Here is a 17,331-nt window from a genome sequence, read left to right as displayed (position 1 = left end):
AGCCTGTGGCACTGCTGAGGTGTTATGGAGCCCCAGGATGCTTCGATAGCGGCCTTAAGCTCATCCACAGTGTTGGGTCTGGTGTCTCTCAACTTCCTCTTCACAATATCCCACAGATTCTTTATGGGGTTCAGGTCAGGAGAGTGGGCAGGCCAATTGAGCACAGTAATGTCATGGTCAGTAAACCATTTACCAGTGGTTTTGGCAGTCTGAGCATGTGCCAGGTCGTGCTGAAAAATAAAATCTTCATCTCCATAAAGCTTTTCAGCAGATGGAAGCATGAAGTGCTCCAAAATCTCCTGATAGCTAGCTGCATTGACCCTCCCCTTGATAAAACACAGTAGACCAACACCAGCAGCTGACATGGCACCCCAGACCATCACTGACTGTGGGTACTTGACACTGGATTTCAGGCATTTTGGCATTTCCTTCTCCCCAGTCTTCCTCCAAACTCTGGCACCTTGATTTCAGAATGACATGCAAAATTTGCTTTCATCTGAAAATAACACTTTGGACCACTGAGCAACAGTCCAGTGCTGCTTCTCTGCAGCCCAGGTCAGGCGCTTCTGCCGCTGTTTCAGGTTCAAAAGTGGCTTGACCTAGGGAATGCGGCACCTGTGGCCCATTTCCAGGTTTCTGCAGGTCCCCCAAGGTCTGGAATCGACCCTTCTCCACAATCTTTCTCAGGGCGCGGTCACCTCTTCTGGTTGTGCAGCGATTCCTGCCACACTTTTTCCTTCCCACAGACTTCCTACTGAGGTGCCTTGATACAGCACTCTGGGAACAGCCTATTTGCTCAGAAATATCTTTCTGTGTGCAAGAGGCTGTCAATGATGGCCTTCTGGACAGCAGTCAGGTCGGCAGTTTACCCATGATTGCGGTTTTGAGTAATGAACCAGGCTGGGAGTTTTTAAATGCCTCAGTAATCTTTCGCAGGGGTTTTGAGTTAATTCGTTGATTCAGATGATTAGGTTAGTAGTTTCTTTAGCATACCTTTTCATGATATGCTAATTTTTTGAGATAGGGATTTTTGGTTTTTCTGGACTTTTTTGCCAAAATCATCAATATTAAAACACGAAAAGGCTCTAACTACTTTAGTTGAGTATAATGAATCTAAAATATATGAAAGTCTAATGTTCATCAGTACATTACAGAAAATAATGCACTTTATAATAATAATTTATTGATGATAATTAATAATAATTTATTGTTTATTGTCATCATCATTGGTGTCATTGACAGGTACAAGATAGCTTTGTGATATGATTAACCAGAAGAAAACCGAAGAAAAGAACATCAAGCATATGGGCCTCCATTTCCCCCAGCCATCCTCCGTAAAATCCAGACGTGAAAGTATTGGCCGGACATGGGCGTTGGCTCGAGGTCGCATTGTTGAGAAAACCTGTCCAGTGTACTTAGCGATCAATTTAGTAACTTCATTGTACACAAATGTTGTAGATTTAATCAAAGGTGGACAGCATTTGCGTATGTCAGCAGTTGAATGTTCTGTCTTTGCGACTGTTTATTAGGGCATGTTATGACTACCTTATCTTTAGCCTCTGAAATTCCTTCACTTTTGTTATGAGAACACTGTATGCTGTCTGTGTGTCTGGCAGAATGCCTTTGTTTGACTCTCGTGCGGTTGTTTTACAAAACTGGAGGTCAATCACAGTAGCGACTAAGAATACTGTCCTTATATTTTCTTTTAAACTCTGCTAGGGACCCTATGTTAGTCAGTGCAGGGTCAAGAGCATTCCAGAGGCGAGCGCCGATGTTGGTAATCGAAAATGATTTTAAGGTAGTTCTAACATGGCCATAGGTAAACATATTGTTCCCTCTAAAATTATCATTCGATTCCCTCGCTTGGAAGCGAATTTGTAAGTTGTATGGAAGACAATTTGTATGTGCCTTGTACATCATCTGAACAGTTTTGAAGTGTATCAAATCATAACATTTTAAAAACTTGGATTTGATGTAAAGCTCTATAGGGAGCTTTGTGGATGATCCGAATTGCTTTCTTTTGAGGGATCAAGGCGTACTTTGTATGTGTGCCCCCAAATTTCTGCACAATAGTTGAGATACGGCAAAATGCACTGCAATTCACTGTAGAGTGTTTGGAGAGCCTTCTCATCTAGCATATTTTGGGCTCTAAAGAGAAAAGAAATGCTTCTGGCTAGCTTATTTATTATATATTTCTATATTATTATTATCACAATATGCTAATTTGTTGAGAAGGACTGGTATATTATACATTGCAAATTGAGTACAGCTTTAAAACAATTGAAGTCCTTATTACATTTCCAATTAATGCCTGTCAAAAGTAAGCATTAATAGTTTTTTTCTTGGTAAAAGCATGTAGTGTTAAGTGTGGGACACACTCTATAACAATATGGAAACTACTGTTCAGCTGTTGGAAGGCCAATATTATCTGAGAAGTACAGTACTTTGTAGATTAAATACCAACTAAGCACTGCATTTCTATTTGGCGAGTAATACTAATCAAAATTATTACTGACATTATTGGCTAGTCTGCCTTCACACAGTCAGAGAACATCCACAACATGTACAGTGATGGCACATTATATCGCTAATGTTGCAGCAATACACTCGAGCTGTTCTCTCGCGACCTCGCTTGAACCCCTCATGCTCGTCAAGGAAGAACTGCTCCACTTAAACTTTGTTGCTCCCTTGTAATTCAATTAGTCTGCTCAATTATGTAGAAGCAGCCTTGTCCTCATTAAGATGGAGCTGAATGGGAGGGAATTTGGCACGAGGGTGGTTTGGAGGCATGGAGCAAGCAGCCAGCTTTTTATCCCCCCCATTTAATACAATTGTCTAAGGGCAGTCGGAGCAAATTGTTGCATTTTCCCTCCTTCACAATCAAAGTCAGCAATTTCAAGGCATGTCTTTGTAGAATTATCCTGAGTGATTAAGCTGTGCTGTTGAGTGTGTTAAGAGAGTTTTTTTCCCCAAAAAAACAATCATTAAACCTACAGAATATTTCCAAATCAACATCCTTGCGTATGATGAACATCGATTTTATCCAAGCCGACCTCAACAAAGACAACAGTTCAACACCCAGTACTCTTTACAAACAAAGTAAAAATTTCAACTTTAACATCATTAAACAAAAGGCAAATGACAAGATTGACGAAGATTTTGCAATTGGAATGTACCAGATATCTTCCCAGTTGTCCTAGCTTCCTCAATTCCTTCTCCTGGTTTTTCCTCGTCTGATTAAGTTAATTATTTTCCCCACTCAGGGTTATGTTCTTGTTTTTCGTGTGGACACTTACTTTGAAATTCTACTCCTCCTTGATTTGTGAACTGCTCATCTTGAAATTTGGTAGATTTGTAACATGGGCCAGTATCTATCAATCCTCGGGGCCGAATTTTGATTTTTTTGTTTTTGTTTTGTGTCAGGACTGATTCATTTAGTGCGGAATTACTTTTAGGATTTAGACGATGGAGGGCAGCCTTCTGTAGGTGACGAGTTTGCCAATATAGGCTAAAACCCTAGAGCCTGTAATACCACACACACGCATGTTTGTACCATGCTGCCTCCCACGGGCCAGTTTTGATACCATGCTGGCTATTGGTGTGTGTGTGTGTGTGTGTGTGTGTGTTGAGGGTGTTTGTGTGGAGCGTTGTTGCTGTGTTGATGGTCATCTTGAATACAGCAAGTTTCCTTGTCCTGTGTGCAATCTTAAAATTTAGCTAATATGTTCAAATTGATTACATATGCACCCTGCCTAAATGTTAAATGCAATATAAGTACAGTACATGCCGAATATCAGCGCAATGAAAAGAAAACAAATGTTGTATGTTGTGGTCCATTAGTGATCTGCGTCCAACTACTTTCTACTTACCTAGTCCTATTTGTGTCCCACAGGAGCAGCTCAAGAGCCTCCAGAGTGGCTTCAAGAACTTTAGTAGTGGAGGCTTGCAGCTGCAGACGTGAGTGTACGCACATGCACAACAAAACACACGTGAGCAAACACTCAAACCATTTCTTCTTTATTCTTTTGAAAGCAACAGACAACATATGGTATTCATGACTTTCATATGAAAGAAGGCTGCAAAAAGTATTTAAGTATGCAAATGCCGCTTCCTTTGTTCTCTGATAATGGAGAAAATACGTTTGAAACCTAAAAATTTACACCGCTTATGAGCGCAGCCATTGTGTGGCGAACATGATGTCAGTCACTCTGTGAGCATACAGCACATCAACGCTGATACATTCAAAGCAGGTAAAAACTACCAAAGAAAATACTGTCGGTGCACACTCGTCATAGTTTCTGTACGTATTCAATCTATTGCTGTCTCTCTCTTTTGTCCGTTTGAGACTCAGATGATGCTCACATCACTACCTGCGTCCATTAAAGCAGTGGTACCCAATCTTTTTTGCACCACAGACTGACAATGTGTGGCAGAAAATTGACGGCAAATATCCTTGGTCGAAGGCATAATGAGTTTTTCTCCAATTGTGAAAGGTTTCTTAGTTTCAGTAATATGGTTCGCCACGAGGTATGATGTTCTCAGTGCATTCGCTTTTATTGCCCCGTCTGCTAGCTTGTAGCCACATATTACGAAGAATGGACTTGCTTGTAGGATCCTCTTCTGGCTCAGCAGGTGGTCTTTTCCCCCAAAAAAGCTGTCCAAAGACATCTGTTTTTTTTTTTTGTCATATTCACTAATGTGTGGGTTTGTTATTTCAAGGAACAAATCTGATGCGCTTACGTCATTATCAATGACAAGACTAATCCAGGCAAAACGACCGGAAGTACCCCATCCGCCATTGTTGAGGTGTGTCGCCCGCAGCACACAGTCAACAGCAGCTAACATTGCTGTTTACACTGACTGACGCCAGGCTGCTACAGGTCTGCAAACACCCCAGTAATGGCGGCCAACCACTAGAGGGCGACTTACACAAATCTCTACAAGGGTTAATCAATGCAGGCATATTGATGTGTCATCTTTGCCAGGAACGGCCATATTGTGAGAATAGACACAGCTCCTTAATGGCCTCTCGAGCCTGAACGAAATCATCCGATCAATCAGATTCGTTCATGTGCGTGACGTGTTCTTAACAAGCAACGTCACTCTTGCGCGTCGGAAGTCGTCTCCACAACAACACCGATGGCGAACGGGAGAGCCAAGAATATGTTCCAATCCCCGGTAAATTCAGTTTTAAATGACCAAAAACACATCGACACAAGTCATTGACAACAGTCTCTCGCGCTAGCCATGTTGAATAAACTTCTCTGTTCTCCGCTCGTGCTTGAGTTTCTTGTCGCTTTACCAATGTCACGTCTGCCCGTCGCTGATTGGTCCACTCCGCTCTCTGTTTACTGTGGCTGGATCCGCCCTGGCAATTTGATCCGCAGGATGGTCGCCAGACAGACTCTGGAGTTCTTGGCTAGTGTAATCTGTTACAGGCCAGATTGCGGTCGTTAACAAATGATTTATTATTTCTCTGCGGCCCAGTAGCAAATGTGCCACGATCCGGTACCGGTGCCCAGTCCGGTAGTTGGTGATCCCTGCATTAAAGCATGTGTAGGCCGTTGACCTTGCATAGCATAGTGGGTAGCCAATGTGTGACGAGTAGGCAGGCCAATTTGAGATACTAGCGTTTGATTGACTAAAATAGTGCTGTCAATTAAAAATGTCTGACACAGGTCATTTCACCTACTTCCAGGAAACATTGGGTTTTATCTACATTTATTCCACTATTACACATTGGATATATATATATTTTTTAACATGATTAAGGCGTTGTCTATCCCTCAAATACACATATTTCAGAATCGGAGGACAATTTTGGTATCAACATTTTCCCTAAGCTTACCCTTCTTATTGAATTTTCAAGGATATTGTTAAAAATTTGCCATATAATTGACAAATTTGCTAAAATACTATACCCAATCGGTTTGTGCATCATAACTCCATGACAGCTCCTGTCGAGAGTGAAAGCCTATTAACTCATTGGCTGCCATTGAACATCCTTTCCATTTGTCAGGATGGATTTGACATCTATCGCTGCAAATGGCAGTGAATGAGTTAAAAATAGAAGAGAGAACTTATCGTAGTCCATCTATCATCAGGATAGTTAACTACATGTCTTTTTTGCTAAGTCCCGGGCCTCAATTTTTTCTCTTCCTCAAGACACTGCAGTTGACAGAAACAAATTCTGATAAAACAAAATGTTTATAAAAATACAGTACAAGGTAGACTTGCCAAAAAAAGAATCCCAAAAAGCTGTCCTTCAATTCTGGAATGACCTACACACTGAAAATGTCTGTCTGACGAGGTGTTTTCTGTTTATCCTTCTAGTGAGGACCTGCTGGTGGACCAGGTTGACAACATCAACATGAACGTACCGCCCTTTGAGACCAAAGTCTTGATGTGAGCTATCTCAAATGTCATCATCAACCTCAAAGAAAACTTTATAAGCCGTAGTTAAAACTTTCTTGCTGTGATTTACACAAGGCCAGGCAACATAAAGCTGACACGTTGATGGATAGTTTTGAGAGCGATTAGAAAAAGGAAAAAAAAAACTTTTGTAGACCTCGGTAGTAATGTGACACAAATAGGTGGAGATGTGGATTTAGTGGAGGGAAAAATTGCAGTTTTTGGTATGGAACACTTAACTATGCTAGTGTGCGTGTGTGTCTGTGCAGCATCCAGCGCGCCTGGCGTGATTTCCTTCAGAGACAGGAAACAGACAAGAGGAGTCCCTCCCCATCTTCTCTGTCATCGTCAGATAAGATGAGCATGTCCATCAGTATGGCCACCCTCTCCGATGGCAGCACCCCGGTAAGTCATGCCTAAGTTGTCACCTTTGCTGCTGGTGGAGTGTTTGAAAATACTTGTTTTGGCCTCGCTTCTGGATCAAGTACTAGAAATATGTTTTTTTTTATTTGACTGATATGTAATATTTATTATGATATTATTGATTTTCATTGAAATGTGATGATAAAATTAAATGTTGATCAAGATTCATGTCCGGAATGAATTTCCCTAATGTTGGAATTTAAAAAATATATATTTTTAAAAGGCTTTTTTAAAATATATGTTTGGAATATTTTTCTGGTGGGTGCTCTTATTCATATTATTTAGTAAATAATTTTAATTACATAAATGGCCTTGTAAATAGCCTTTGAAAGGGAAGTTTTTGGAAAGTGCTTGAATTTTACGGTTAAATTCAATGCAACTAGAATATGAGAGAGGATAAAATTTCATGAAGTGGATGGTTGCTTATAGATTTGATGGCGTATATTTTGGGATGTTTTTAGTTGCTTGGTGCAAACATGAATTGCTGTTTGAAGTTCACGTGGAAGTGGCATCTCCTTCCTGCCCAGGAGGAGGCAGTATGTCTCAGCTAAAATCAGTTTCTCAGTCTTTAGCAAAGCATTACACATGCATGCTCACACCCCAACACACTCACCCCCCCACACACACACACACATGCATTCACAGAGTACAATTACCAGAGCAGCCACTACCATTCACTGCACCTTTCCTTCATTTAACCAGACCACCAAAAAAAATCCTCAAGATTTTCTCCAGTGCATCTGTTCTAGTCATTATAATTCCACGATGACAAAAATCTGTGTTCACTCCTCACCTAATCTCCGAGACGGCAGTCAACAGGCGAGTTAACTCTCGGAGACTTCTCTTTTTTCCACTCCTTAAGACGGCACTTGTCTACCGTGACACTGCAAAGAAAAGCCGAGGACGATGATTAGATCTGGATCTAGTGGATAAAAAAAGGTCAGGTGGAGGAGTGCAGGGACTTGAGTGTGAAATAAGTGTCTGCTCTCACTCAAACATGATGATGAAGCCATCCTATAGTCGCACATATTGTGCACACTGTTTGGTATCCCTGTGGGACAGCTGGAAAATGCTGAGCTCAGTGAATTTGACCTACTGACAAAGGCGGAGGATCATTGCGTTGAGAAAGTGTGTGGGTTGTGGGTACCAGTTGTTGCATGTATGTGAGTATGTAGTGGTTTAAAGCCACTCTTAATGGTACTATAAAATACAAACAACAATCAAATCAAATGTAATATCACAATCAAGTACTGTACTGTACAAAGAGCATGCAATACACTCATCCTTCAGACATACTGGAATAGTGAGGGCTATTTTTACGGTTTTTCCCCAGAAGACTGAATTTTTTAAAGGTTAAATTAAAACAAGAATGCAAGATTTTAACTCCGGTGTTTACATCTCGGATGAAAAGCTTTAAAAAGACCATTACTTGTAACAAAACAGCACTTTTTTAGGTGAACCAAAGTAGTTGATTAAGACACATTCCGAAATCGCCAAACTTTTGTTTGAATTATTTTTTATATATGGCATTACCAGGCTTTCACTGCACAACTTTTTTTTTTTTTTTTAATAAGTAAAATTCATGCTCTATTAGGTTTAAGTCTGGAGAGATACTTGGCCATCTATAATAATTCGGTTCTTACCTCTTTGATTTTCTTTAGGCTCCGTGTAATTAGTTGGACTATACGGCACGTCGGCTAGTATGCCTATTATCCGGATTAGTTGTTACACGGATATTGTAGGTGGGTAATACTACCCGCCACTTAATATGGACTGCTGTCTCCGTACAACAATCGGATACTAAGGGAGTGATGTCATTCTGTCGCCATTTTTAGTGCGGCATGACGGCATCGTAAACAATGGAGGTGGACGATCACGACGTTGCATTTCCGCACCTCTTTTTTTTTCCCACACATTTTTCTTGAACCTTCAAACTACGTCACAATAAAATGCTTAAATTCAGTGCCCATTTGTGAGCGGATGACGCAGAGATGTGCATTTTTTACAGAGCTTGTCTCCCGCGCTGTCTCCGATCAGCCAGCTGTGGGGCTGGCCCCTCCCAACTCAGTGCTGACCGAACATGAGTATATAAAAATGCGTAGAGGAAAATTAAACCCAGAAAAGTAACCTGCGTTGTACCCCCAGTCAAAGAGGCACGCAGTCAGTTTTTTTCATGATAGTTCTGCCAGTCAAAACTGTCGCCACTTCAAGGATTGCCACTGTTATGCACAATCACTCCTGGTTGCGACTTCCAGGAAATATACGCAGCGCCACACCATATGTTTCTATTTGTTATTTTCCAAGTGGTGAGAGCGCAACTGAGCATTGATTGTAACATCCCAAGTAACGATGTCAAGCTTTCGTTGTTTTCTAAAGATTTATTTCAATCACAACTAGGTGACTGCTCGTAAAAGCCGAGCATGCCCTCCCTTCACTCTCGCTCCCACGTGATGCGTTCAATTGCGTTCACGAAAAAAAAACAGTGATCACAAAACGGAGTTCCCGACCCCTGGTCTAGAAGGTGTAGTAATTTTGAAATTTCCTGCCGGCGAGTAACGATTTTCCGGTTGAGAGGTAAACCGCGCGAGCGATGACGTAGCATATGAAGCTGCTCCTTTCTACGCATGCATAGTTTGCGCAAATGCAGGCGTACCTTGTAGAAGCGGGGGGCATCTTAAACGTATAAAAATAGTCGGCAAGATACCCTGGAGAAAATTATCAGTCCTAGTGTAGACATAGCCTTAAATGCTCCAAATTTCTCCTAAGTCAACAAAATATGCTTCATAGCATGATAGATTACTATAAATTACACATAGTTTTGAAAGCATGTGTTTAATGTAAAAATTGTCTCTAACTCAAAGCCAGCTAAAAAATCTCCAGCTTGCTCATGCTCCAAAATGGATGAATTAAATTTTGTATGTTCTCAAGTGGGATTTCTCTGGGTGGTCAGGTTTCTTTCAAAACCTTCAAAATATGGGTATTAGGTTTCGCAAAAAATCTTGTGTAAAATGGGTAATGCTCAAGTCAGGGCCGACTAGTCATTGATGATGTGTTTAATATTTTATCAGTACTGTGATTAAAAGAAATCAAAGGTGAAGGACATGCTTAATCTAGACACACTAGAGATCCTTTTGTTTCATCTTGTACACAGAAATTGAGTAGATCATACAAGTCAGAACTCAAGACCATCGGCATGCTTTTGGCAAATTATATATTTCTTTACGTGAGAAAAATAGGGGAAAAAATGAGTGCTCTGAGTGAAAGTCATTGGAATTGATAGAAATTGTCTGTTATTTATGAACGTGAACTTGGTGAGTGAGAGAAAACCAGTAATAGGAGCAAAATGCCAGTCTAAAACAGGACACTTTGGTAGCTGTGACAGCTCACCAAGCGTGAATTTTCGTACACTTTGGATTTTCTTGAACCAGCAATATATCGTATTACTAGAGGCGTGCGAAATTTCCGATTCTTAGATTATTCGCGATTTGGCCGTGGAAGATTCGAGAACGATTCACAAACATCCAAATTTCAATTATTGAATTATACCAGGTAAAGCAGAACTAAAACACAGCGCGGTCTTCAGGACGCAATGAGGAACGGACCGAGAGCAAATATCATGTTCAACTCATGCCGCTAAGTAAAAAAAAAAAAATTACCTGACTACGGCCGACAGTTGTTTCAAACAACGCCCAGTTGCTAATTGCTACAAACATACGGCCACATACGGCTATAGTAGATATCACATATATGCAGAACTTGATGCTAAATGACAGATGACTGCGGTGTTAGAACATATAAAAAGAACTAGATGCGAAACGCCAGGCTTGCCGTTTAGTAGTTGCCGCGTTGTAAACAGCCGCCATCTTAAAGCAGTAGACTTCTCTAGAAGGCTCTGTTGTAGCGAATCTAATTAACTTTTTATCTGAAATACTCCTAAATCAGCAAAATCTTGACTTGAATCTATCTTTAAATAATGAAACAGTTTTAAAACTTTGACATGTTGTAAGTAGACAGAAGGGAAATTATGGAATAACAGGAGCAATTTTATCAACTTTAATGGTTGATTCACATCATTAAATGAATTGAATGTAGTTTAAAGCTGCTGATACAGAATGGGTACTTGAGTATTTTATTTAATGTTTTTAACTGTTAACTTGATACTTAAATATTAGTTTGGTTTTTCCTAATAGGATTTTTAAAACTATTTTGGAACTAATGTACAAAACATTAAAAGGAGGGGTTTGGGTGACATCAATAATCGATTTATAATCGAATCGGAGCGTCTGAATCATAATCGTAATCGAATCTTTAGGTACCCAAAGATTCCCACCTCTACGTATTACAATATGAATCTGCTTCTGCCGTCCCTGTAGAAGGATTACACACGCGCGCACGCACCACCACACAGTCACACAGTCGTATTTTACTTGGGCACAGCAGCAATGTGGTCTCCATCTATAATGTAATTGCATGTATAACCTTTGAGCCTCACTCTTAGAAAAAAACCCTGCACGACGGCATAGCATAGGGACAGATGATCAGATGCTCGTGTGTGTGTATATATATGGAAAACCATTTGGACTGACTTCATGATCTCCATGTGATTCCCCCCCCCCCCCAAAAAAAGAAAGAAACAAGTGACGAAGCTGAAGTGCTCTCAAGGCTCACTAATCGCCATGGTGATGTCTCTCTTTGTGATCTATCCCTGCACTCCATAGCAATGCAGCCCAGCATGGAGAAATGAGAGCTTTTATTAAGAGGGAATCTAACAAAACTTTGGATTTTATGCTCTGTTATGAATCAGTAGCTGAGATTTTATTCTTTCACAATAATGTATTCTCTTATCAATTTATGCACACGTGGCAGTCACCTCTGTGCACACATATGCACACGGTGGTGGGAACACAAACATGTCAACATAAGGAAGACTTCAATTTTACGTTGTCATGATGGATGCACATTTATTGTCGCTCGTCAATCCATGCACTTTGGGGGGATTGCCTGACGTATTGCCACTAAATTACTACATTAATTATGACCCTGAATGAAATGTTGTTTGAGTTAGTTATAGTATGGCACTTTTAAAACCAGTTTAGGGAGTGGAGCTGTCCACTTGCGTGGTGCTGATTTTTCTTGCAGGAGTGAATAATTGCCGCTAGAGGACGCTGTTGTGCAACAGCTATTTTTTCATGCTGTTGCTGGATGCATTTAAATATATATTTTCTCCTGTCAGATATTTATTTTTCAATAACATCAAACAAAATTTTACATATTCAAATGTTGTTTAAAGACAACATTTTTATTTATCAATTATTTAGTCATGCAGTTGCTGCATTGCAATAAGTGTTTAATAGTTAAGTACAGTGGTGTTCTGTGGCGATGTCAATGTATTCTATGAATGTATCTCAAATTATCTTTCCTCATTAAGATGGCTGGATATGCTGTCAATGTGTTTTCAACTTCCTGAAAAAAAAGGTAGTCTTTTCAATTCTCCTTTCCCTTATCCATCTTATTGAATGCCCTTCACTCATCCTCGTCCATAGCTCTCCTCACCTACCGTTCACTTTCATTTTTGGGGCCGTGCAGCCTCACATGGAAGGCTGGTAGTGGAGATAAGATGTGTTTGGCAAAGTTCGGTAGGTTTCAAGCGGTTGGGAGGGATGGATGGGTGTTTAGTCTTTAAATGCTGCACATGTTCAAAAAGCAGTGACTTCTTCCACTGAGAATGCTCAGTCATTGTTGTTCAGCAGCCTATTAGCTTCTAAAGGTTAGCTTCAGAGTTGTCCCAGAATAACCCGCTGCCATTTTTTTCTGGCTCATCAGTACAAAAAGCTTTTAGAACCTCAAGAGATTACTGAACCACCAGGCAGTGCACAAAGCATTGAACCCATCATATGTCCTCTAATTCAGCTCATGGTGCAAACCGGACTCACACTGAGGCCTCGATCACCCCTTTTTGTGCACTGCACAAGCTTTCATTGCTATGGATGGAGGGAAGCAGTAAAGGTCACGCATTGTGTCAGCCCTGCAGAATGGTTATTACACTAAAGGCTAAGCATTTTCACAGTATGAATGACTTAGCCCTCAGGTCCATCTCCACTGTATTTAATGTACATTAAGTTGGTTGCTTCGCCTTCCTTTCTTCCCTCAAGTAAGCAGCTTGCAATTGGCTTGCCTCTTTGGGTGCATTTTTATGGCACTTTTTAAATGCACCTTTAAATTAATGGGCTTATTTTTAGTTTTTCAAATGTACATACAGTATAGCCATGATGCCAGTGATATTGATTACTAAGTGTATTTCTTTGGAAAAGTGCGGATCTTGAAAAATGCTAATTAAATCCATGAATGTTATATCCTTCATTGCCATTGACAAAGATAGATATAAAATCCATTTTGACTGGGATGGCTGGCATTAAATTATCATGTTTCAGTGCCAGTGACGGTGATAGACATCCAATCCATTTGGAGGGGGAGGAGCTGTCAGCAATGGAGCGGTCGTTGACAGTCCTCCCAGTCCAAATGGATTGGACATTCATTGTCGTTAATGGCGTTCAATAAGTACAATTTATCAAGTAACTATAAAGCTGTTAGAACTGTAGAAAGGTGGTTGATATGTTTTCTTAATTTGAGTGTTGTAAGTGGTCATAATCCAAAGTTACTGTGTGGTCAATGTAAAAACAGTGCTTTTTTTTTAAGCCCATCTCTGGGACCTTTCTCACCGTGAATGGCACCCAATTAGTTAAAAAGACAATGTGGATAGTATTCTTAGATTTTAATAATCATTACCTCCTCTAGTAAATGGAACCTGGGGAAGGAGAAGGTTATTTAGCCTAATTTCCCGAAAATAAGGTACACCCGTGTATAAGGCGAAAAAGGAAATTATTGTACCCGTGTATAACGCACACCCTAATTTTAGCACCAATAAATAGAAGAATACAAGAAAACAGAGCTTGTGTACATATATAGAAATGTCATTTTACTGGCTGGTGAAACACAGCACAAGCATAGCACATTGGTAGTTTAAAAAATTACCGTAAACTGACAATATGTACGGTAATAATATGATCTGACAACTTCTTCAACTTACCAGAATCCAGGAGAAAACAAAACAGATGTGACTTTTCTTTTAAAGGCTGCTGTATAACTTGCTTGTTTCATCATGATGAATAAATGTTTCTTCCATGGATTGATACGGTAAAATAAAAGTGGTGATTTAGGTCGGAAATCAGAAGAGCGCATCGCTGTTGATTAGAATGTAACAGTAGGAACTATTGTTATTTGGATTTGAGATTCCCGAGGGACAGATATAGTTAACGAACACAGAAAATATGTGTTGTGTTACGTTTGTTACGGTCCAAGTTGCGGAGCTGCAATAAACTTTGACTCAAATGAGTCTAAGAAACTAAAATCTGTGCTTTATGTAGAGTGAAAAAAGCAGAATTTAACACAGATGAAATCATTCGACCAATCAGAGTGAAGTATTACCATGTAGTGAGTTATAGCAGAATTCACCTGCGGAACTTATGTTGGCATGTTGTATAGTTCCCGGGGGGAGGTATTTTGTTGAGGGAACAGCCGGAAAGGTAGTTATTTTCCGCGGGTTGAATGTAAGACAGACATTGCTACCATATTTTGTTGCAGCCTAAGGCCATGTCCACACGTAGCAGGGTTTTTAAAAAACGAGGGTTCTGCCCTCATACGTCGGGGAAAAATAATTGCGTCCACACCTGCACGTTTGTGTAGAAAAAAAAAAAAAAAAAACTTCCACAGCCAACAGCTTTCATTCATTTTTAAGTACATTTAAAACAATAAAATAATTGTCCAAAATACCCATTATTCAGTAAGAAGCACAGCAACAGTTTGTTAAAAAAAAAAAAAAATGGAAGCAAAAAAGTGCCTATTTAATATACTCCAAATGTAAAAATTGGTCTCATGTGTGACGTGAGGATAAAATTTGTCGTAGCCAGTGACGTAAATCTTCGGTTATCAGTGTCCACATGATGGAGCCACAAACGCAGAATTCGCAAATCTTCACCTTCCCCGTAGTTTTTAAGAACCCTGGTTTAAATCTGCGTGTGCGTGTGAATGAAAAAAAACCATAGAAAAATATCTTCTTTTTGCTAAATACCCTGCTATGTGTGGACATGGCCTAAATGTCAATAAAGCAACGCGGATTAGCTCCGTTGTTTAATACTCCACCTCCAACTCCTTCCCTAGCTCGCCACGACCGAAACAAAATGGTGACGTCACGTACCGTAATGGTCGGCAACGGATCTCAGCATACGTTTCTTCAACACAACATGGCCGTGTCAATAAAAAAAAATTGGTCTTTATATATATATATATATATATATATATATATATATATATATATATATATATATATATATATATATATATATATATATATAATATATTTATATTTTTCTCTCCATCCCTGCACCCGTTTATAATGCGCACCATGATTTTACAAGTTGATTTTGGGGGGAAAAAGTGCGCGTTATATTCGGGAAATTACGGTATTTGCTTTGATAAGTCTGACTGTATTTTTCTGTTTAAGATAACTAAAAAAAAATAAAAGAATTATTTATTAAACTTGGGTTTTGGATAAGTTTTTCAATACGAAACAGAAGAGGAGATTAAATTTTGTGGTGATGAAATCAAAGGTTATAGAGGACTGAAATGTAATTTCACGATTACTTGATAATTGATAAACCTAATTAACTTAAATGTTCACAGTGTACGTGATATGATGAGAAGAGAAAGGGTCAAAGGTCACAGAGGTCAGAAATATTATAAGTCTTTGAATTCTACTGCTTCGGCGGTTGCTTGCTCCCTCAAAGTTCTCCTTTTGAATCCCAATTTAGTATCATTTTTATGATATCAAAAGTATAATAGTTTTGTATTTATTGATCAAACCATTGGCTTTCATTGATGGCAATAGATATCCAATCCATTTAAATGCCAGGTCAAACAGAGTAGACATCTATCCCCGTTAAAGTTCAAATGGATTGAACATCTACTGTATTATCGTCAATGGCAGTGAATGAAAAGAAATAAAAAAATACATTTAAAAAATGCACGATTTAAGATTGGCCTTTGTTTAGGGCAGCTGATAAAAGTTTCATAGATACTGTACCCAAACAGTTCCAAAAGAATGCTTCTTAAATTACTCCATGGCTGCTATTGATTGCTATAAACGTTCAATCCATTTGAATTGGAAGAATTGACAATGATCAAACATGATCATTCTGTGGTTATGTTTTGTTGCTCGTGTGCTGAGGTTTTTTTCCTCATATCCCACACTTTTACTTAACAAATTTAATGCGGTGAGTTGAAAATGTTTGTTTAATTTAGTGATTATTTCGTGTACCAATCAAGCAGTGGTTCTTAACCTGGGTTCGATCGAACCCCAGGGGTTCGGTGAGTTGGTCTAAGGGGTTCGTTGAAGGTTAAGACACGCATGGTTCTATTTTTGGACGCTGACTAAATCCAGGCAAAGTGGCGTTTTAGACCAGGTTTTGGACTGGTTAGTCCACAATTTACAGGCTTTTTTCCAATTCTTTCAACTGCTCATCCTCGATCTGTTGGAAAGGAGAAACTGGTTTGCTCAGTGGAAGGTTGACTCTCACTTGGTATGAGGAAGTACAACAGACCTAAGGGTGGCGTGCACTGTGTTGACATGAAAAAACAACATTTGCGTCACATTTTACGCCTGGAAAATAGTATGTGAGGCAAAGATGTGATAGAATGAGAATATCAACTTAAAAACAGAAATAGAAACGGTGTGAAGTGAATCGAGTTTAATTTCATTTTTCAATGTGAAAAGAAAATTAGGCAAAATTATTTGTTGTAAATTAATAATGTTTATTGGATTTGTGAGAAGAATGTTTCTTTTTTAACGTAATGATTTTGTGTACAACTTTGGCGATCATTTTGTCCAAGGTGTTTTGTTAAATTTGATGTCATTTGAGATGTAAACATGACAGAAACTGCACGATCCAGGTTTATGCAACTAAGCGGGTTTAATGTTGAAAAATATAAGATCTATTCCTCCAAATTTGAATGAAAAATTCAAAGATATGCACATTGGGCCAGTCTTGGTTTAGTGGTCTAATGATGCTTCAGGCATAAAAATAAAACCATAAATTTTGACCTGTTTAAAAACATGCATTCTAAATGAGAAGAAATTTGAATGGAAATTCACTTAGGTTCTAGCTTGTTAGCTTAGATATATCGTTTTTGAAGTTCATAGCAAAAAGAGATTTTTCTCATTCCAAAGGGGTCGGTAAAAGCATGTGCAAAACTCACGGGGTTCGGTACCTTTAGCAAGGTTAAGAACCACTGCACTAGAGGAAACCTTTGAGATAAGAAATGCAGGCATCCCTAATTTTATGGCCAATGAGTGTGCCTCCTAATCGTTACTGTGCCACCTTCCTAGCGAAGACTAAATATGCACATTAACACTTGGCTGCCTAAAATGAATTTTCATCCACT

The 17,331-nt window shown here is 39.3% G+C and overlaps 1 protein-coding gene across 1 annotated transcript in view; it reads left to right on the top strand.

Annotated features, from left to right (window-relative positions):
• schip1 (schwannomin interacting protein 1) overlaps nucleotides 1-17,331 on the top strand; it is a 489,903-nt gene that overhangs the window by 164,897 nt on the left and 307,675 nt on the right. Inside the window, exons 6-8 of the mRNA XM_057838692.1 lie at nucleotides 3,893-3,957; nucleotides 6,334-6,405; nucleotides 6,681-6,816. Of these exons, the coding sequence (XP_057694675.1) occupies nucleotides 3,893-3,957; nucleotides 6,334-6,405; nucleotides 6,681-6,816 (273 nt within the window). The remainder of the gene's footprint in view (nucleotides 1-3,892; nucleotides 3,958-6,333; nucleotides 6,406-6,680; nucleotides 6,817-17,331) is intronic.

This window comes from Corythoichthys intestinalis, chromosome 6 (genome assembly GCF_030265065.1).
Source record: "Corythoichthys intestinalis isolate RoL2023-P3 chromosome 6, ASM3026506v1, whole genome shotgun sequence".
In the NCBI taxonomy this organism is placed as follows: Eukaryota; Metazoa; Chordata; class Actinopteri; order Syngnathiformes; family Syngnathidae; genus Corythoichthys; species Corythoichthys intestinalis.
This window is presented reverse-complemented; position numbering and strand designations above follow the sequence as displayed.